Genomic DNA, 23,805 nt, shown 5'->3' on the forward strand with positions numbered 1-23,805 from the left:
ATAGTAGACTTTTGTGATACATATAAATAATGAAATGTCGAAACCATGAAATACGAGCGGTGTACCAATGTAATTCAGACGGCTTTAATTTACAGTTGACTGCAACTGATGTTTTTTTTTTCAATAAGTGGTTTGAAATTTAACAAATGATGCTAGAGTAAAATTAAAACATGTTTTAGAAATACAGATTTGAAAAAAAAATTGATTTGTCGCAACAATAACAAAAGTAACTCAAATAAACCTCAATTATTGCGACATTGCACAGCTGTATCGAGTCCCTCCCGATAAAGGTAACTAGGTGGTGGATAGAGCTGGGATGGCTGCAATACAAGTTATGGGCAGATACCCCATTCAAGAAGAAGGTTTCGTGATCGCCCAAATTAACGGAATATTCATATGCTACGCACCTGATGGAGGATGGAGCAATTCCACGAGACGCTGGTTGGATTTACCGAAGAGCTGATCGGACCAAGACCGGTAGTCATCGGAGGAGACTTCAATGCTTAGGCAGTGGAGTGGGGAAACAGATGTACCAACGCAAGAAGGTACATTCTGCTGGAAGCTCTGGCGAAGCTGAAAATTAGGCTGTTCAATAAAGGCACCACCAGCACTTTTCGCAGAGATGGTCGGGAATCGATTATCGACGTCACTTTATGCGGACTGCAGTGGAAAACATTAATTGTGGCAGTACAGAGGACGAGAACTTGCGACCTGAAGTGGAACCTCCTGCTGCAACGAGGCAATTAGCACCCTCCGCGCTAGTTGTCTCAGAGCCAGAAGACGTCTTCAGAGAGCAAGAACAGAAGCAGACAGAGATGAACGTAGATAAAATTTATTATTATATTTAATGTTCCGAACACATAAACGAGAGATAAAGCAGAGCAAGTCAAACTGGCAACTGGAGCTGGGTCGAGACGCTGCTGCCAACGACGCACACCGTGTCGTGATGACGAAGATCAGATGTCAAGTCATGCCCGTTGAAATGTGCTTAGAGAACCTGAAAGTCATCGTGGAAGGATTTTTCTCGAAGCACGATCCAACGACCTGGCCACCTACATCGTACGGAGACGGAGAGGGAGATAACGACGAAGTCACCAACGAGCAGCTCGTAGCAGTGCCTGCTGGATACACTCGGAAAACTCTTGGAGAGAATCATCCTAAACAGGCTGACGAAATGCACGGAGTGTGAGCAAGGATTGTCGGAAGGCAGTTCGGATTTTGAAAAGGAAAAGAAAAATTGAATGCAATTCGGACAGTTGTCGAGCGAGCCGAGAAGGCGTCGAAACAGAAGTGGAGAGGAGATCGATATTACGCTGTGATAACGATGAATGCGTTCAACAGCTCCAGCTAGGAGGCTGACGTTTGGCTTCAATAGCCACGTAGAATATGCCTACGAGAAGGCAGAGAAGGCCATCAACGCGGTAGCCAGACTCATACCGAACATCTCGGGACAGCTCCTGGCTAGTGTATACTGAGATATGGAGGTTCAGCGTTGGTTGCAGCGCTGAAAACCAAGCGGAATTTAAGCAAACCGAACAATACGTACCGGCTCAACAAACCGTACGCAATCTTTTCGAGACATTTGGTGTACCCTTTGTTGTAAAAATAGTAAACATTTGTCAGTAATTCCATTAATAATGGATAAATAATGGTTAAACTTGATTTCAAAATCATGTTGATGGTTAAAATATTCAAAAATGAAAATTTCCCGATTTTGTCAGCTTCCCAGTCTAATATTTCAGATGGGGCTGACAAAAACAGGAAAGATCAGTAGTTTGATATGACCAATAGACATTAGTAGCAGGGTTGCTTCCACTCACTTGCTATAAAGATTATTTTTTGGAATTATGAAATCATTTGATGTTATAATGATATGTTGTACTTCCCTAGTAAGCAAATACCATAAACGAACTGTATCCCGAATGAGTAAACTATCTCACAAATGGTTTGGATGATACCCCGAACACGTCGTTAAGTTCTATTTTATGGTTATTTTTATTAGGGTTGTAAGTTACAAGAAGATGTTGTAAAGTATTAGTTTGACCACAGAGAACAGACCTCCAAGCTTAAACATTTTTTTTTCGAAAAAATATGTGTAAGAATTCAAATTAAAATACGTTAGAAACCCAAGCGCCGCCATACGGAATGTCCGACTCGAGTTGTCACTTTGTGCGTTTAATCAGTAAACTGAACTAAAATTTGGGTTAACCTTGTTGACAGTGTATTCAAATGAACTGTCAAGTCAGTTCAAAACAAACAAGACAAAACAACGGAAATCAATCGAGTTGTGTGGTCAATGTGGTAAGATTTGAATAACAGGAATTCGAAAAGCCTCCGGAGGAAAGTGGTCTGAACATAACTTTTTCGTTGCAAGCGCTTGGACTCCACGTGAGAAGAAAATCTCCTGTAGTTCGGGCAATTCAGCATCCTTAGGAAAGTTGTGAAAAGATTTTCACTTGGTAACACCTTGTTTATTTGCGCACCAATGAAACTCGCACTTGCGGCCCATGTTTTGATCGGTTTTAAACAATGTTTTGCTCACAACAATTTTGACATTTATGTTAAGATGACGTCTGCCGGTCATGGACGATGGGTAGTCACCACGATATTGCTAGTTTCAAATGTCTATTCAAAATAGCGGTCAAATTTCTTACACACGTTAGGAATTTGACTTGGATGTCTGTTCTCTGTGGTTTGACTCATAAAACCTGTCAATTTCACTTTCAGAGCGTCTTAATAAGCGATTTTATGATTCGTGAGCGTTCACTTAGAGTGAGCGCTCACGAATAGTAAAATCACAAACGAAGTGACAGACAGAGCGGCTTGAAAACTTTGGTGACTAACCTGCTATTGTAATTTTTCAGTGTACCACATGGCAACACCACTACTACTAGATTGTACCACATGTCAACACTACTACTGGATTGTACTAGCATTTTCACCAAATGTATTAGAATGTTTTGGTTCTATCTCTTTCACTCTACTCAAAACTGAAATGCATAAAGAAATGACAAAATGATACACTTTTTGCACCCTGTCAAAGAATCATTGTACACAAAATCAACTTTGTTCAAATCAAAACAAAAAAACTAATCCATCTGGCGGATGATGGCACAAGCTTCCAAGAAAATTCTATTACAGTGTACCACCACAAACGAAGTGACAGACGGAGCGGCTCGAAAACTTTGGTGACTAACCTGCTATTTCAACTTTTCAGTGTACCACATGGCAACACCCCTACTACTAGATTGTACCACATGGCAACACTATTACTGGATTGTACTAGCATTTTCACCAAATGTACACACTTCGATTTTTTCGCCGAGATGGGCATTTTATTTTGCTGGATCTCAGTGAAAAACTTGCCGAGATTCAGCTAACAAACGGGAATTTTGCCGAGATCTCAGCTAACAAACATATTTTTTGCTGAATTTCCAGCAAAATAAAATGCCGAGCTGCTCGGTGGTGCCCATCTCGGCAAAAAAATCTAAGTGTGTATTAGAATGTTTTGGTTCTATCTCTTTCACTTTACTCAAAACTGAAATGCATAAAAAAAATGACAAAATGATACACTCTTTGCACACTGTCAAAGAATCATTGTACACAAAATCAACTTTGTTCAAATCAAAACAAAAAAACTAACCCATCTGGCGGATGATGGCACAAGCTTCCAAGAAAATTCTATTACAGTGTACCACATTTTTTAAATGGATTTATTCGCCAGTTAGTCGTATGTCACTTCGTTTGTGGTAAAATCGGCAATTGTGACTCTCGAAAAGTAATATTGACAGGTTTTATGAGTTTAACACATACTTTACAACCTCTTCTTGTAACTTACAAGAACTTATTATCATATTTTTAGGCTGTTTATTGACAATTCTTACAAACAAAGAGAGGACTTTTTCATCAGGCACATTTTCATCAGTTTCTTGATAGTTATTGAATATATCTAAATCATTTTTGGAACGTTGCATCTTAGAATCATTGTTGAATGGTACGTATGTGCAATTTTGATGTGATCTTTAAGGGTACTCATCTTGGCCCGGGAGGCGATCTTGCCCCGTCTACCCCTAGCTTTTATCGCCAGGCTTGCGTAAGGTCAGTCAAATATCCGACTGCCATTTAGGTTAAGCGGAGCAATGTGGATACACAAAATGTGTACATTAGAGAAAGAAACTTATTGCATAGGGTAGACTATACGTTCCTATTGTGGTACATCTTCACTATCATATAGATCATAATCGACTGGTTAACAAACCTGAAACGTTCCTCGTGAGCAGCCGGTATTGGCAGCATTGCATGTATTCTCCGTCGCCAGCTCCGTGGTCAAATATTGTTGCTGCGAATGAGAACATTCACACCGGCCCAGCTCGTTGCAGTAAGTGTAGGGATCGGCCATCTGACACTGACGGTTGTTTATGCACGCCAAACCCAACGAGACTGGCCCATCGCCAAGATCAACACGTGTCCGAATGCCTGTTGGTTGGAAAAGGAGAGAAAACGTGAAATGTGTTTTGTTGATGCGAGAGAAATACGAAAATCCTCTCTTGGTGCAACTGGAATAAAAGCTACGAAAGTTTACCATGGTGCTTTACTCTGATGCTGCCATCTATGTTTGAAGGGGGCGAAGCTGTTGTTGTGGTGGTCGTAGTAGCTTCTGGTGTAGTACTAGTCATTCGCTCTGTCGTTGTCGTTACTGGTTCTGATTCGGCTAGAAGCGTGGCAACGGTTGTTGAGATAGGGGCTTCCGGTTCCATCGCTGTCGTTCTGCTAGCCAATCGGACCATGGTCGGAGTTGTATGCTCCGGTATAGTTCCATCAATTTCGTTTTCTTTGACTTGTTTCTCGGTTTGGGATTCAGGAGTCGTTTCGTTTATTTCCGTCGTTTCAACCACGTTTGTAACTTCCTGTCGGCGGTTATTGTCATTCAGAAACTCAGTTGTTGTAGAATATCCTTCCGAGCTATCATTGGTTAACTCATACGATTCATGGCTTGTTTTGGGTGTGGAATCGTCTTCACCTTCAATCAGATTGGAATGATCTTCTCCGGAGATGTGATTGTGCTTCTCGAGAAGTTCTACCTCTTGTGGGTGGTGATTGTTCTGCTGCGTGTGATAGTAGCCATCTGATTCTTCGCCATCGTGGCTTGCGCTTTCGTATTCGTAACTTTCGTCATTGAGCCCTGTAGTCGAGGCCTCCGAAGAATATTGGTCGTAATCAGTAGATTCGTGAAAAGGGGTGGTTTCAACTGTGTCGTGTTCAACGTGGTTATGGAAATTACTTTCCGCCTCCTGTTCCACGGCCGTGTACCTTTCCGTATTCTCGTATTGGTGCATGAAAGAAGTGCTCTTGGAATCATCGTTTGATTCATTTTCCTCACTGGTGGCATATTCATCATAGCTACCACTGGCCGTCGAACTCTCCTCGCCTTGCGTTCCCTGTTGTTCCACATGGACATTCTCCTCGGCTTGTCCCATCTGCTGCTCCTGGTCGGAATTCTGCACATTTGTCATGAAATTATCAACTACGACTGAATCGTCCTCGGTGGTAGTTGAAATACGCTGCTCATCCGGTTTCTGCTGCTGTGGTTTGGCAATGATGGGCAGCTGGTCTTCCGTCTGCTGCTTTTCCTCACCCTCCACTGCAACGGCGACCGGTGATTCCACCACGCAGGATGGTCCCGCCTGGCGAGCCGGGGAAGTACACTGGCACCGGCCAAATAAATTTGGAATTAGAAAGTCGCAATGGCTGTCTTCGGCCCACATGCGACAGTGCGCGTGACTGTAGCATACCGTTCCAGGCCGGGCGGCTGGAAGTAGATAAGGGGAATAGGAGAATTTTTTAGTTCTATAGTGCGTACGTGAGTGGCGAAATGTATGGGCATCAGTCCCTAATGGTAATCATCAATTTACGGGACAGCTTTGGCGGCTTTGCTTCCGGTTGTAAGTAAATATTTATGAGTAAAGCCGAATAGACCGTTCTTATGCAATCCCAGAGAGATCTGTTGATTTTATAAATTTGAATTTCAGTCAATATTGTTTTATAAAATGTCTGGTGATCTGTCGGTGCGTTGCGATCTACCGATTTGGATGCTGTAATGTCTACAATTGTAATGGCATGTGCAAGCCACTGGAGCTACATTATCGGTATCTTTTGTTAGTTATTAGCATAAAATTGCGCTCAGTTCAAGGACAGACACAAACACAAGCACATTCAAAATTGAAGAAATGTAATAATGAATGAAAGTACGTATTTCTTTTTTTTTTCATCCAGCACTGACTGTGGCTGCTGTTCGTATGAAGCCTTATCCGAGGGGATTTACATTTGATAACGAGGTCTAGTTTAGTGCAATGACCATCTTTATCGCTCACCACTTGAATTGCATTTATTTTATCCACATTTGACACAAATAAGACGAATGTTTTAATTTCATATTTGATCAGAACTTGATAGCAATACTTTTCTGATGGAAGCCGTTCGTAAAGAAAATAAGGGTCTTCGATATAAAAAAAACAGCAACTACACTTACATCGTAGCTCAATTAAGCTTTAACAATGAAACTAACAACATCATTGATACTAATAGTGTTCCTTGCTTTCATCAATGGTCGTGCTCAATGTACTACCGAGAAAGTGGAAGGATTTGGTTTCGAGATATTGATAGCGAAGATTGAATTTGTTTTTCAAAAGTCAGTATCAATTATAAGAAATCGTTATTACATTTAGACGCTAACTAATTTTGCTTTCCTGTTCGTCAGGCTCATCGATCTGCAAATGGAAACCAACCTACAGAGGGACAATAATCGTGAATTTATGCAGGCAATGAGGTATGGTCCAGTCTCTACCTTGATATAGTCATCCAAAACATAATCTTTACCTTTACAACAGGTCAACCATGGAACAGATCAATACGTCCTTCATCTACAACAGAACGCCTTCCGGGAAATCTATTGCCCAGGGGCCGTCCTGTAAGGACAACAAATCGGAGGAATCGGGACCATACTGGCCGAACATGCCTAGATTCACACGGTATCAAATTTTCTGTCAGCAAAACTTATACGGCGGTGGATGGATCGTTTTCCAAAAGCGAACGAATGGAGTGGTTAATTTTTATCGCAACTGGAAGGAGTACAGGAAGGGATTTGGAGATTTGAGCAGTGAGTTTTGGATCGGACTGGATAAGATACATTCGGTAAGCATGTTGTATACAAAAAGCTGAAAAAAATCGTCAAACTGAATTGTTGGTCAACAGTTAACTTCGTCTGGAGAGTACGAGCTGATCGTACACTTGATGGACTTTAGGAACGTAGCAAAGTATGCCAAGTACGATCGGTTCGCTATCGGAAACGAGAGTGAAAAGTATGCATTGAAGACTCTGGGATCGCACAGTGGAACAATGGGCGATTCGTTGAGCCCGTTCGTCGGACAAAAGTTTTCGACTCATGATCAGGATAATGATGATGTGGCGGGTGACAACAGGGCCAAATCCCATCATGGCGGGTGGTGGTATGGTGAACAAAAAGCAAGGTAAGTAGATTTCAGACTACGGAAATTAAAGGATCATCAGTAACTACAATTTACTATTTTGTACATTTCAGCAATCTCAACGGATGGTACCATAATAGAGCAACTGTTGATACGATGTGTTGGTATGAATTTCACAGCACACATCAAGGGATGAAACATTCGTTAATGATGATAAGAGAAGTATTGAAGTATTGAAAAACTGCACCATCAAAATGAATCCAAAATATTATAACGTAGGGAAAAACATTTGAAATCTTCAATACATGCATGCTGTCCTATAAAAAAGTGGAAATGATTATGGCTTAATTTATGAAAACTGCACTCATGTAGGAAATCAAATCGCAAATATTGACATATTTACTGTAAACTTTAAACTTATTTAGATGAAAACTAACATTGCAACCATTTAGACTTTATATGATAATTACACCATGCGAAAATAAAACTTTTTGCGCTCGTCCTTCTAGCCTTTTACGAAATGAAAAGAACATGTATGTCTATACTTGTAGGGAATATTATCAGCTTCAACTCTGAGTGTTTTCCATAAATCACATGGACAGTTTTAGATAGATTGAAAGCTCCTCTTCTATCCCTGCGTGGACAACCATCTGTCACGTGATTCGTGGAAAATTGATTTTTGATGTTTTCAGGAGTCTCCCTTAGCTCAGTCGGTAAAAGCGTAGCTACAAAGCAAAACCATCCTGTAGGTGGCTGGGTTCGATTCCCGGTCCGGTCTAGGAACTTTTCGGGTTGGAACATTTTTCGACTTCCCTGGGCATAGAGTTTGATTGTACTTGCCACACAATTATACTAATGCAAAAATGGTACACGCATCGAAAGCTCTCAATTAATAAATGTGGAAGTGCATCTAGTAGAGCACTAAGTTTTGAACACGCAATAAGCTAATATGCGATAAGCAATAAGGTTGAAATGCGAGGAAGAGGAAGAATAAGAAGAAGCAGAAGCAGAAGCAGAACCAGAAGAAGAAGCAGAAGAAGAAGAAGGAAAGCGTCAAATGGAATAGTTATGATTTATTAATCCTTAAGCGAAGCTAACCCCACTCTTATCATTGACGTATTGACAATACGATCATTGCCAATAAAAGCAGTCGAGTAGGGCCCATTTTAGGTTTATTGCATTGTGTTCAGATTTTTGCTCATATTATTTAATAAAGACTATCTTGTTATCAGATGTCATACATATTATTTCAAGTAAAAGTTTGAAGTATTGGGAATCAGATAGCCTTCCCAACAAACAATCGCCTATTGAAGAAACGACTTCTTGACCATTTTATTTAACTGCATGCTTAATAATAATTGTACTATTTTTAATAATAACTTCTGTTGTGGTTTTGTTCACACAAATCTAGAGAACTTATTCAACCACAACATTGAGCTACTTCGTGTTGTATAAGGTATGTCGAGAAGCTTTTACTCGACTCACATGAGTTGTAACAGAGCTTATCCGATCAAATGTTTGATTACTCAGCGTTTATTAGACATCATTGATTCCTTGAACAGTGATGATACCATAATCAAAAAGATGTATTTACGCTTGATTTTCATGTGAAGTAACGTTTAATTAGACACTATTATATATTTATTAAACGATGATTCAACTACGGGATAATTAATCCGAAAATAATAACGGGAGAAGAGCAGGGTGACTAGTTGGTGTTTGTTGTACTCTTTTCCTCTCTCTCTCTCTCTCTCTCTCTCTCTCTCTCTCTCTCGTTAGTGATTGTTGTCATTATTTCTGTCACACGCACCCACACAGAACTAGAACATTTATTACAAACATACACATTCACACGTCGTTCCATGGGATTTCAAACCATGACCTCCCGATCACGAGCCGCTTGCCTTGCCATCTGAGCTATCCTAGAATACATCATATGGGTAGCTAAGTAATCAATAAAAGTTTGAATCTGAATAGGGTAGAGAACTACTTCGGCCTAATCGCCCATTTTGGGCCTATCGAGCAGAAAACTTCAAATAAATCCATGATTTCGTAGTTAACAAGTCAATTATGCGTTTGGTACGAGGTTTGCACCCATTATTCTCAAAAACAATAGAAACGCTCTGACTGAATCAATTTTTATCTTCATCCGATAGGCCGAAGTGAATTCATTGGCGTTTCAATGGCGTTTCAATGGCGTTTCAATGCGTTAGGCCGAGTTTAAAATCCTTAGACCGAGTTTGGCGTCAAGAAGCAGTGTTAGACTTTTGACAATATCTCAACGATTGGTTGCTCTTTATCAAATCTTACGTGTTCCATTTGGTGAATTTTAACTTACACTTGAACGATAGGAAATTTTCAAATAAGCCTGCTATTGTACCAGACTTATTTCTGGCAAACCAGGAATAAATTTTGACAAACACCTTCTCGAAAATCACAACAACAACAAACAACAGAGAGATTTTCGAACATTATAATTTATTTTCGAAATGTCAAATTTTAGTAACATAAATTATAATGTTTGAAAATCCCTCTGTTGTTGTCCGATTTTTGAGAAATTGTTTATCAAAATTGATTCCTGGTTTGTCTGAAATAAGTCTGGTAGAATAGCAGGATTATTTGAAAATTTTCCAACTGTCAAATATAAGTTAAACTTCACCAAATGAACCGCAGCCTAAATGTAGGGGGTTGACAGCTATAGCTATACTCCTAGTCCCACCATCGAATGGCATTTGCTAGATAAGATGAGGTTGCGACATAATTAAACAAATAAGCTCTGCAAACAACGCTCTTTGAAAACAATTTTATGAATATGTGCAAGAATGAAAAAGGAGGACATTTTCGGGCAAAAGGAGGATGTAGAAAAATTATTCAAAAAGGAGGACATGTCCTCCTTTAGGATACCATATGGTAACCCTAATCATAGCCAGCAAGAAGAAGGTATAGTCTGAACGCCGTACAAGACATGATCAAAAAGCTACTTTTCGGACAACGCTGTATTTTTACTATTGTTACTGAATGATCCAAGTAGGTCACGTTGAATATTTGACACATTTGAATTTTGCTTCCGTGTTTTCTTTTGTGTTTCAATTAAAAAAAAATAAAGTTTCTTGCAAAGATGTGTTCTTTTATTGAGAGTATTGGATCTGAGAGTGCAGTTTGAGCTGCTTTGGTTATGTGGGACAACATCAGAAGGTTCATAGTGACACTTAGCAATGCCGGTGCGTTTAACCCGATGCACTTCTTACCGACACCAGCAAAGAGACACGGATTTTCTTATTATCATGATCAAGGAGATGGTACTGCATTAGGGCTAACAATTGATCTTAAACTTAGGAATCACGAGGAGGCCGATTAATTACAGATCATTCGGGTGAGATCCAATTAATAGACGAAAGTTCAAATAATGGACGCATTGGTATTACCATAGAGGTAACTCTAAGACCATAAGGTCCCGAAGAAACGTGCTTTTTGGCTCAGCTCTGCTACTATCTTCGGTCCCAAGCTAATCGATGCACCCCTCGAAACATAGGAAAATCAGCGAACCCCTCATTTTATCTGTCAAATTTTCATAGCGAAAACTTTTCAAACATTGTGTAGTACTAGAATTTTGACTAGGATGGGGTACGTTAATCGATTTGCTTGAAACCAATAGGCTAGTCAAGTAGTGAGCCAATTTAAAATCGTTAGTTTCCACCGGTTGGTTTTACTCCCCTCCCCAGCAAAAAAAAAATAATAATAGACGTAATACATACATGCGGGGCTTATTGTAAGTGAAAATAACCTCGGAATGGGCGTAACCCTCCAACCATTCTGAAATGGGTTGCTGGATCTGCTATAGAGCTATCACCTTCCAACTCTCGGACTATAACTGTCAACAATGACCATCAGCCAATCCAAACACATAAAGCAACCAACGATACAGACAAAACGTTTGCTACGACTACCATGACAAACTCGCTCTGTAACATAGCTCGATCGGAGTGGTAGAAGGATAATGATATATTGCTTGCCTGCTTTGTTACAATATACACAAGACTGCCAATAAATGTATGGGAAAAATTTGACCATCAAATTTCGCTAACAAACCATATACAAAATGTTTATTGCCTCGAAAAATTACCCTATGCAAAATTTGAGCTCAATCGGACATGATTTAGGGGTGGCGCAAACGCGTGACTTTTTTCACTCTCAAAAATTTCCCAAAGGGGGGGGGGCGGTGTTTACATGAAATTTCGGAAATCAAAAATTTTTTTTGATGCCAAATGCCTTTATAAATACATGAAACGCCGAGATTTGGTGTTATCTCGAAACAATTTTTTTTTTTTTTTTTTTTTTTTCAAAAATCGACTTTCTGGGACTTTCACGAGTTCTATATGGAATACAGAAGATTGATGAGTCGGCTTCTAAAACTGTTCACAATTGTCTCCAACCTGCTTATATATCGAATTAAACCACCATTTAGGATCTAATACGAAATAATTCACTAGGGTGGTCCAATTATTCTTCATTAGGGTGGTCCAAAAATCAAAATAGGTATGTAAAAACCATTACTTTTTACCAAACGCATGTATCATGTATCTGGGAGATTTTCGAGAGTGAAAAAAGTCAAACTTTGACGCGTTTGCGCCACCCCTAAATCATGTCCGATTGAACTCAAATTTTATATCATTATTGCTTTCCACTCCTGACATAGCGTTATCATTCGGTTCGTTGCTCGCTTGTCTTGTTGTTATTTAAAGATATTTTAGATTCCTTGATGACCATAAATCCGACTTTGTAGAGATAGTTCTACCATAATAACACTACCGACCAGTGGGGGTTGGAAGGAATACACACATACACGCACAGTAAGTGTGTTAAGTAGGTGGAGGCGAACCAGCCTAAGGCTGAAAGCCTCCTAAATAAAGCTAAATTAATTAATTGTGTTAAGTATGGGAAAATTCGTGATACAAGGGTAGCTTGCTTGCTTTGTTTGGTGGCCAAAAAGGCGTTTGGATCTCTATGGTGAGACAACCTCTGCCCGAATTTATTTATGAATTAGGGGGATTAGGGGCATAATGAACACACGGGGCGAAATGGACACCCTCAAAATAACAAAATCTTTTAAATTTAAACGGAAATGTAAGTTGTTAATCATTTTTACCACTATCAAACATATAATTTTTCAATAGAACAGTTGATATCCTCTTTTAACCACCGAAATATATGAAAAATTAGAAATCATAACCCAAGGGTTTGAAATATTATAATTTCTAACCAGAGCAAAATAAGGTTTTACGAACGTTTCAGAATATTTATTATCAATTACCTATTTGTCCCAAACACGTTCTTTGTATCGCTGCTGAAATTTGACATTAATCACAATATTGTTTTTTGCAATAATTTATTTAAAAAAAAATGCATTCAAATTAATATAGTCGATTAGGGGCGAAACGAACACCTCTAGTAGGGGCAAAATGAACACCACTTGTTTCTGGAATCTACCCTCAACGCCCACTTTGTTGACTTGTTTACATTGTTTACCTACGCAGTGTTTTGGTGGCAGTGATGGTGCGAACGTACAAAAGACAATCGGGAAGGCAGCAGTGATCCAAAACGGCCATGGAAGCGGCCATGGAAGCGGCCATAGATTCTGTCCGCCCGAGTGGAACGTCTATCAAACGAGCAGCCAATGACCATGAAATTTCAAGACTTACGCTGATCCGCTATGTGAAAACTGCAGAAGTACTGGGCCAGGAGGTGAAGAAAATCGGCTCATTCAAAACAGTTTTCATACCTGCCGAGGAAGCTGTTTTGATGGCCCACATTTTGGACTTTGAGGTTCGATGCTACGGAATTACCACCCGCGACATCCGGAGCCTTGCCTTCCAGCTGGCCGAACGCAACGGGAAAGAACATGTTTTCAATACGAAGACACAGCTGGCTGGTTAGGATTGGCTTCACGGTTTTCGGAAGCGTCATCCCAAACTCTCGCTCCGTACTCCTGAGGCTACCTCAGCTGCAAGGTTGCAAGCATTCAACAAGATAGCGGTCGACAACTTCTTCGATGTGCTGCATCGTGAAATGGACGGAGGCAAATTCAGTGCCAGCAGGATTTTCAACGTTGATGAAACCTCTGTGCTCACCGTAAGTTGTACACATTTTCAAATAAAATGCATGTTTTGACTCATTTTGTATTCTTAGGTGCAAACGAAACGTTCCAAAGTGTTTGCCTTGAAAGGCCGACGACAGGTAGGAGCTGTGACATCGGCGGAAAGAGGGCTACTTTCCACTGCAAGCATTTGCATGTCAGCAACGGGACAAATACTGCCACCTATGATGATATTCCCTAGGGCCCGTTTGACTACCAGTCTTATGGAAGGTGCTCCACCAGACACGGTATTTGTCTGCAACTCTTCCGGTTGGATGACTGTGAAAGAATTCAACACCTGGTTCGAGCATTTTCTAAAGCACACGCGTTCAACAGCTGATAACCCGATTCTTTTGATTTTGAACGGTCCTTCTTCGCATACGAAGAACCTTGACTTTATTGAAAGAGCGCGTGAGTGCCATGTGACAGTCGTGTGCTTGCCCCCCCCCCCCCCCATTGCAGCCACAAACTACAGCCTCTTGACATAAGCTACATGGGGCCGCTCAAGACGGCTTTCTCGAAGGAAGCGGAGAGTTTCCTCAAATGCAATCCTGGTAGGGTTGTCACCCTGAACGAAATCAACCGGCTTTTCGGTTCGGCTTTCATGAAGACTTCTAACGCGGCTCTTGGTGTCAACGGATTCCATAAGGCAGGATTTTTTCCGCTGAACCGGTTTATATTCAACGATAATGATTTTGCGCCGGCTGACGTAACGGACGTTCTTCCAGCAGACCAAGAAACCGATCGTTCAAACAATGAACTTGGTGACGAAGTTCTTGAATCCAACGCAGCCGATACTGAAGCAGGACCTTCGCGAATGCACAATGAGGTAGGAGATATCAACGATTCACTGTTCCAGCCGGTTTGTCTGTCCGAAACATCTTCAAAGTGTCTCCTGTGGAAATCCTACCGCTAACGAAAACAGTTACCAGAAAAGTTGGCGGTGGACGAAAGAGGGAGAAAGCTCGAAACATAACATCAAGCCCCAGCCGAAATGAGTTGAAGTCATCGCAGGCATTGAAGGATATTGATCAGCTAAAGAAGGTGATCAAAGCTGAAACAAGACACATTTCTAACAGTGATGCCGAAACACCCAAACGCAAACGAGGACGTCCGAAAGGAAAGAGCAATCAAACTAAAGCACCGTACGCTCTGCGAAATATATGGCTGTTGTTTCAGTTCTTCTGACAAAGGACAGGATTGGATCAAATGTTCCAAGTGCTACTTGTGGTTCCATGAATGCCAGGAACCTCGCTGCCCTTCGTGTGCCTTTCAATAAGGCATCAATTTGTAGCTAATCTTCATTATGTGATTGTTCGTGAATTGGTTTTATTTTCTTTATTTCGGTAACATCGTCAGAGGTGTGTTTGCCAATGAAATTGAATTGAATTAAATAAAAATCTGTTACTGTTTTGGTTGAAATCTGATTAGTTTTACTTAAAAACTTACTAAACTAACCCCACTGTCAATCATAGTTTCAATAATAGTTTTAGAATCGGGCTTTCATCATGTCAATCAATTGCCGTGATTCAATAACTACTTACTTTCCAGGGCACTTTTCGGTATGTAAGCACCTCTCGTTAAGGTAGTTAATCATGAGCATTTTCCATTAGACCCCCTATACAAATTGAACTTATTCTACATACTCTTTTGGAGTTGCTTATTGTAAAGCTACGAAGTAAAGCTTAAGAAATGTCTCCCCTATGTTCGCGTTTTTGTATGTATGTATGTGTGTGTATGTGTGTGTATGTGTGTGTGTGAGGGTTGTATGTATGTGGGAGGGATGGGGACATGTTCGCGTAGGTATGTACATATGTTATAGAGTCAATTTCTAAGTCTAATCCAGTTTTTAGTAAGGTGTCCATTATGCCCCATAAGGGTGTTCATTTCGCCCCGTACCCCATCCACCAACCCGGTTTACAAATTGTTTTTAAGACTTAAATTCACTATTTCATTGCTGAAAACGATGAAAACCACATTTGCTACGTTCCTTCAGGGGAAGAAATGTAGGATAATTTGATCTATTATGGACCTCTTTCTATCAGGCTTTCACTATTCATCATTATTTTAAAAAAAACCCCGTAGTAGGGTACGTTTATCAATCATCTAATTGGCCTTACTGAATACAGGACCTCAAATATTTCTTGAAATCAAAAGTTTTTCAACAGGAAGTTAGTCTTAATGCTGTTCTTTTTGAAAAATAAGGAAATAATTAATTTGAAGAACAATTCAGAAAGTACTAGCAACCGGTGGAAACTTACAACTTGACTAGCCTATTGGCCCTAAGAACATCTATAAGCGAACCCCATTCTAGTCAAAATTCTAGTACTACGCAATGTTTGTTTTGATTCGCTATGAAAGTTTTACAGATAAAATGAGGGGTTATTGGTTTTTCTTATGTTTCGAGGGGTGCATCGATTAGCATGGGACCGAAGATAGTACCAGAGCTGAACCAAAAAGTTGGGAACGTTTCTTCGGGACCTTCTGGTCTTGGAGTTACCTCTATGGTACTAGTACCATAACTCCTGGAAATTTTGCCGAAACATTTTTCTTTACTAAATTTTAGCCACTTTCAGAAGGTGGTTTGCCTCTGAGGTCAGGCTCATTGTGTGTGTGTGTGCGACGAAGTGTGCAACAAATCTTGTCGCAGAAAAGAACTTTCCCGAAGTACATTTTTAGCATGATGCAGCAATTCAAATCGGTAAAAAGGTAGTTGTATTCAATCAAAGAGATCACGATTTTAACAATCGAAAGACAATATGGACTCCACGACAAAAAAAAACGCTATGAAAAACGTCAGTTCATTTTTTAAAGTTGCAAAACCTCTTACTCGCATCATTAAAGGAGTTTTAAATTGAAAATTTTATTTTTGGTGGCAAATCTTTTAATTCCTATATCTAGAAGTCGGTGTAAAATTCATATTTACAAAAGCATTTAGAAACTTAATAAAATTAAATCCTTTCATTTGCGATGAGATTATTGAAAATTCCGTTAGAACTAAATTCTTCAATTGGCTTCAATTATTTGATGTACACTATTGGTCAAAAAGCCATAGATCTGCGTGCGAGCGTCTAAAACTGTACCAGAAGCCACATCCGTTTGCCTTATCTGTTGTTGCAGTTTGATTTCATCGCTATTTAAGCCTCGGCTTGTGGGCTAGCCAACTCAGTTATCTTACAAAAATGCGTCTAAGTGTATCGATTCATCTGTTGGTATTGGGTTTATTCAGCGTTTGCTGGACCACAACCGCCAATAGTACTGAAACAAATACGGGATTCGGAAACGAACTTCTCCTTGTAAAATTGGACTACCTAGAATACAAGTAAGCGACCAAGTTTCAAATCAACGTCTGTATCGATAGTAATGTGTTTATTTTTGCCAGATTATTAGAACTACAGGTGCAAACCAGGTAAGCCAGCAAATTTGAAGTCAGCGTTCGATTTTGGCAAGGTTTTCTTTACTTTCTAAATTTATCAATAATTCATAATTTTTCACAAACACAGTCATCCCTATCCCACCTTCGAAGACGCTCTCGAATTAAAAAGTTTTAGAGCTCATATATATGACATTACTATGGTCAGAAGTAGCTTTCCAAAGAGTTAGCAAAAAATTTCGCTTTATAGAAATACGTGTAATATTTGGAACAACAGAGTATAAGCACATCAATGCCATCATACGTTGGATTCCAAAATCGGACGTATGTGTTGCATAGTTTTTAATGCTGTGTTAATTTCCTAGTGAGATATTGGAACAACAGAAAATATTTGCTAGCCATGAGAGAATAATGAATGCCATATTTGAACTGAATCCTCGTAAACATCCATCCGATAATAGTAAACTTCTGATGGCGATGTTGAATGGAAATCTTTATGGGGTTTCCTGTACCGCGAAGTCTTGTGTTGATTTGAAATCGAAAAAAACAGGCCGTTACTGGTTAACACCAACGGTTCTCCTTAAATTTGAAGCGTACTGCGAACAGACATTATATGGCGGTGGTTGGATTGTTATTCAAAATCGGTTCAACGGATCGGTTGATTTTTTAAAGAATTGGACCGACTACAAGATAGGATTTGGTAGTCTGGACGGAGAATTTTGGTTGGGATTGGAAATGATACATCAACTGACGTCTATCAGAACGCACGAACTTTTGATCCACTTGGAAGACCACACTGGAGTCACGAAGTACGCCAAATACGGAAAATTTGTCATCGGTGATGAGAGCGAACAATATGCCCTGAAAATACTGGAATCATACAGCGGTACTTTGGGCGACGCTTTGACCGGTCATAAGGGAAAGAAATTTACAACCCTCGATAAGGACAATGATGAAAATTCAGGAAATTGTGCATCACTTTATCATGGTGGATGGTGGTACGAAAATTGTCATTGGAGGTAAGAAATTCTGCTTTTGGTCGAATAGTATACGCTTTTCAATGTTTTTACTTTCATTCCTACAGCAATTTGAACGGACCGTATAGAGTGGGAGATGACCCTGATACAATGACTTGGTATACATTCTACAAAAAACATCACGGATTGAAAGTATCGAAAATGATGATCAGAGAAATTTAAGCTATTATACTGCAATGTCAATTCTTAAATTAGGCGTCACAATAACGCCAGCTGTTAGATTTAATTGAATTACAGTTTTAATCTTGCAATGAAGACAGTGTTTATTTGTCGCCTGTAACTCAATGTAGGTAATATTTTATGTATACAAATACAATTCAAATAGTATCAAAATTTTTATCAGGGACAATCAATCTGTATCAGCTTACCAAGCCACAATTCGTTATGCCTGCAAAGTTATTTCTGTTACTTGATTGGGAAGAATCAGATTACTTTACCATTGATTTAAAAGAGCCTTTAGATTCACCTCGTCTAAACAGTTCACTTTTCAATCTTGACGGAAAGAACATCTGCTGTTGTGCTAATACTACTACTAATTACTCTGATTAGCATTTGCTGGTCGATTGAGTTTACAGCAAATGATAATGATCACTTGGACGGATTTTGGTACGACTTTTTTGTGAATTGCACATCACCGTAGCACCATAGAGGTAACTCTAAGGCCAGAAGCTCCCGAACGTCCTCGAAACATAGGAAAATCCACGAACCCCTCATTTTATCTGTCAATCTTTCATAGCGAATCGATACAAACATAGTGTAGTACTAAAATTTTGACTGGAATGGGGTACGTAAATGGATTTACTTGCGACAGATAAGCTAGTCAAGTGTGAGTCAATTTAAAATCATTAGTTTCCATCGGTTGGTAGTACTATAGGAAGGTAAACTGATTGATTGATACCAAACATGGGGGGAGATACCCCTCATCATCCCTCCAAAACAGGGGAGTTTGATAAACGAGATGACCAACCCAATTCGTGCCTTCCTCAAAATTGACCTTTGTTAGCTTTCTACTCTCTATATAAATACAATTTTTACACTGCCGTACTCTATCGGAACTATCAGCTCTATACTTTCATCTCCTTGTATAAAATAACCATTTTAAATCTGATTTCCGACGTTAATACAAACATGATTAGTTAAAGATTAATTCTAGTCTTTTTGAAATTGAAGCAAATAGATTGAAATATGTTGGGAATAATATGCATTATTCAAACCTCGTGTAAGGAGAATATATGCATATTTTTCAAATTTCTACACAGATTAAAATAATGGGAACGAATCATAATTTGAAACTTATAAAAGATAACTCGATAGTTGTTGAAACAGCGGAGCTGATATAAATTGAACTTGATTAATACGCAAAACACTTCAATCTTGAACAAAGTTCTGACATTTCGATTGACGTTGAGGACCCCACAAATAGTGTAACTAATAGGTTAGATGACATCGATAGAGCAAACTTGACAAGGCCCATAATATTAATAGAATTGGACAGAATGCTTAAGTTGTGTTCAACACAAAAATCTCCTGGTCCGGATAAACTAAATAATGCGTTTTATCTGAAGAATTTTTGTGTTTTAAGAAGGATTTGTTACAAATATTTAACTCATATTTATCGGAAACCTTTTGCCATCCAAACAAAGAAGACAAAGCAAATAGTTGGACGATTATCGATCTGTATGAACTTCTTATGAAAATACTGGCAGAAAGAATACGGTGCTCAAAAAACAAATCCTGTATAAATAACTTGAAAGATCTTCGAAGAGTGTTAACTAAAACTTGTGAATAGAAACGCTTCAAGGAATGTCTTGTGAACATAAACGTAAACAAGGCTTTTGACAAGGTTGATCACAACTATTTATGGCAAGTTTTGGATAAATTTTGTTTTGCATAATCAATTATAGATTACATTAAAAATATATACAAAATAGCATCACCAAAAGTGCTAGTAAACGGTTTTCTCACTGACGATATAAAAAAATCAGTATAGTTCTTTTCACATAAGGGAAATGTCAAATAACGAAGCAACGACACTTTACCATCATCGTGGCATTCGTGTCTGGTAAGTTTTTTAGTTTATGGTTAAGGAAATTGTTTTTACAGATGATTTAGATATTATCATACTTGATGATTCCGAATTCGATCGTTTATTGTTTTTTTTTTGAGACTTTCACAAGAACTTTCAAATTAATAATACATTTCACTAAATCATCTTTTTAAATGGTCAACCAGGCAAAACTGGGACCTCAGATTATTAATGAAGCAGATAGTTTAAAATGCAGTAATTGATAACATAAAACACACTGAAGAAACACAACACGAGATACTTGAATTTGAGTAAAAAATGCAGGATTTTGAATATTTCCATCTTATTAAAACTATTGTATTGTAACCGTTTGTTCACAAATTCATAGGTTTTTGTCATTTATGTTATATATTAAGAACCTTCACGTTTGTGGCGCAAGAACAGCAGTATACCACAAAAGTGATAGGGTTTTGTATCGCTGTGAAAATGTTGTGCCGTTACGTTATGTCCACAATAGAACTACAAACAACCATAGAAAATTAGGATGACGGGATGAAAGAAAATTGGGGAGAAGAACGGCCATTGCCCAAAATCGGCCTCTTTTAATATCAGGCGTCCGTGTGCTAAGACGCATTTAATTAGGTAAGTGCAGTGGTTGGTGTTTTAGAACGTGAACCAGGACCCCCCCTAGCAGCAGCTAGGTGCGCTAGGGTAAGCTTACGTTCAGGACCTCTTTTTTTATATTGGACCTTAAAAAGGTCATCCGTCAGCACACGGCCGGCTCGAGAAATATTGGAAACAGTTTCCGAGCCTAATTGTTAAGGACCGAAACACTACTATCTGGCCAAACGTAGGCTATAATCGCTAAAGAGTTTTCCCTTCTCGGCTTGACCAAGGTGGCCTTGCCACGGTCGGCCGATCGTGCCAACGAAGGACGACGCCTGCCATCCCATCGTTCAGCAACGCCCGCTGGCCCGTCATCCGCTCGCTTCGCCAATCTGGCGAGAGTTCCGGCCGCACAGTAGGACAGGAGTCACTGTGTTGGCCATCCCGATTCACCATCAACGGCGGCAGCAGTATGTACCGGTACAGCGAACAACGCGATTAGGCTACACGACACATATTACACGAAATTATGAACACAGAACAACACGCACATAATACAGAAAGTGGTGAATAAATGCGTTTAAAGAAAAGTGAAAGCTCTTCGTTTTTGTATCGTAAAACCCTCTGATTACCCGGTAGCTAGCCGACCCTGGGTGTTCCGGAGCTTGCTCTTGTCGCCTGAGTCGACCGGGTGCTGTATGTTTGATCTCCGAGTAGGTAGTTGGTGAGTGCTGAGTTCTTACATCAGTTATAGTATCTTGCTCAAATTTGTCCGCCCCTGGATCGACAAATTGCCCAAGTCAGAAAGACTTGTGGCATGTATGTGGATTGAGAATATCTTCAAAGTAGAGTGTAATCAGTGGTATCTAGAATATTTTAAAGAAGTGTACTAGAATATTTAAAAACGAACCCTCAAGTTAAAATGATGGCTTTAATTATTAAAAATATATGTTTTAACTCAGACAATAATGAAAAAAAAAATTATGAAGAAAAATAATTAACTAAACTAAGAATTCCAGAACATTTGACGAAAAATGCCAGAGAAGGGATTCTGGAAGAAACGCAGGAGAAAGAAAGATATGATTACAATACTACTAAACCTTTACAACTATCTTTGATAAAGTAACCTAGCCTAACTTTTACCACTATTTTGTCTACTTCCTTCAATTGTATTCCTAAAATTGAATAAAAAAATTGTGGGAAAATAATAACATGAATTTAATTTCATTAGCAGAGAGTTTCTCTGCTAACAACATTCTTAGTAATCAAGAAACATGCAGAAGATGTGGATGATTGGATACTAATCTCCATAGAATAAAGGAATGTCTTTGAAGTTCTAAGGCTAAGATCGCTTGAGATTATTGTAGTTTCATAGTTTACTTGCGCTATAATCAACTTTCCTTGATTTGTTTTCCGTCGATCTTGTTTTCCGTACTGACTACCAATGTTACACTGATGCAAATAGACTTAAGAATTTCATAAGGCTCGACTTATGAACGACGCATATGAATTTCATAAGCACGACTTATGAAAGATTTTCGTCTAACATGATCTAGCTCTTATACGCCATTGACTATTCCATTTTCCCAAGCGTTGATAGCCGAGTGGTTCCGCAACAGGACCCATAATCTCAACGGCCATGGTTTGGTTACAGTCTGCTTCGTTTTATTATTCTTTTGTCGACATTATTTTTCGTAAGGCAAATCATTGAAATTCATGCCGATTTATTGTGAATAAAATTCATATGTGGTTCATATGGAATTCTCTCATTTTTTTTTTTCTTTTATTAACGAGACTTTCAGCCTTAGGCTGGTTCATCTCTATGGAATTCTCTCATTCTTTTGCCTCAGTGTAACGACGCCAGACCAGGGTGCCGACTGGGATTGAATCTAGGTCCTTTAGGGTAAGATGCAATCACGCTTACCTCTACACGACCGGCGCTGCTTTAATGAACGACTTGGAGCATATTTGTCCGTTCACAATAAGTAAAACATCACAAAAACATAAAACTGCTTTATGGTTGACAGCTAGGTGTGATTACGTATAACTTGAAGGCTGCGGAACCGTCTTTATTCATTTTTAAAATGGAGATTAGGAAGCAAGGTAATGTTTGTAATACAAAACATAACAGAGCAGAAAAAAATTAAGTCCATATTCATATATGTATTCCCTAAAGAACTAAATTTAAAAATATTCCGTTTGACCTTTTGATCCAAAAAATCACTCCAGAGGTTCAAAAGTAATGATTAAAAAAAATATAAAAATTGGTTCGATGGTGGTGATTTTTTGGACCACCCTAAACGGAACGAGCCACCCTTATGCTAAAAAAACGGGTCTAATAGTTTTCAATAAGGATCAAAATTACCAATGGGAGGACACATGACAACCATGCCAAGTGAAAGTTCGGAGGAATTTTTCGTCCTCTTTTATTGAGTGATTTTGTAGTGTTTTTGATTCAAAATAATATGAAGATTGTATCTAAATTACAGTTTAATATAATTAAAGATGATTTTTTGGTAATGATACTTCTATTCCCAGGGAAGTCTAATCGGATTAGACTTTAAGGCATCGAAGACAAATATCATCAGAGGAAGAGGTTCAAGAGAATATAATGTTAGCCTGCTGCTACGAGCAATAACGAATTGTGTCAGGGAATCGTGCTTACTTTAGACTCTGAAGGATGCTCCGGTTGAATAAAATTCGCCGCAGCTCGAAGTTGACTATCTACAAAAATGCTGATGCAATCGGTAGTCCTCCAAGACCACGAGACATGGACTATGCTCAATTAGGACCATCGCTTGGTGTTTTTAATGAAAATTGTTTCACACAAACATTTTCAACCTCAGCTAGATGGATTACATTGACTCAAATGTTATTAACCCACATTTTCAGGGCCTGTTCCGCGGTCGCATTGTTCCAAATGCCAAAAGTTTATCATGTCAAAATAAATATAAAAAATAAGACATTAAATGAGCGGTAAAACTTACCTTCTTCTCCATAGAGCAATGGGGGTGAAATAGATCTCCCTAAACATTGTTACCCAAATAGTCATGACATGTTCACAAGATCAAATACAACTGCTCGATGCCTTTGAATCACAAGCTTTAAATATGTTTTAGTTAAACAAAACTCGTCCAACCACCTCT

General features: G+C 39.1%; 1 protein-coding gene and 1 long non-coding RNA gene across 2 annotated transcripts in view; one reads left to right on the forward strand and one right to left on the reverse strand.

Moving 5' to 3' along the window:
- The window catches only part of ImpE1 (Ecdysone-inducible gene E1), a 186,044-nt gene that overhangs the window by 12,723 nt on the left and 149,516 nt on the right, over positions 1-23,805 (reverse strand). The window contains exons 4-5 of the mRNA XM_065223750.1: positions 4,583-5,809; positions 4,259-4,476 (exon numbers count right to left, since the gene is read on the reverse strand). Of these exons, the coding sequence (XP_065079822.1) occupies positions 4,259-4,476; positions 4,583-5,809 (1,445 nt within the window). The remainder of the gene's footprint in view (positions 1-4,258; positions 4,477-4,582; positions 5,810-23,805) is intronic.
- LOC135702745 (uncharacterized) lies at positions 16,782-17,484 on the forward strand. Its single transcript, XR_010517716.1, has 3 exons — positions 16,782-16,939; positions 17,000-17,026; positions 17,356-17,484. It is a non-coding gene; the product is annotated as an uncharacterized LOC135702745 (long non-coding RNA).

Source organism: Ochlerotatus camptorhynchus, unplaced genomic scaffold (assembly GCF_037179485.1).
Source record: "Ochlerotatus camptorhynchus isolate MF236.1 unplaced genomic scaffold, CSIRO-AGI_Acam_v1.1 ptg000196l, whole genome shotgun sequence".
In the NCBI taxonomy this organism is placed as follows: domain Eukaryota; kingdom Metazoa; phylum Arthropoda; class Insecta; order Diptera; family Culicidae; genus Ochlerotatus; species Ochlerotatus camptorhynchus.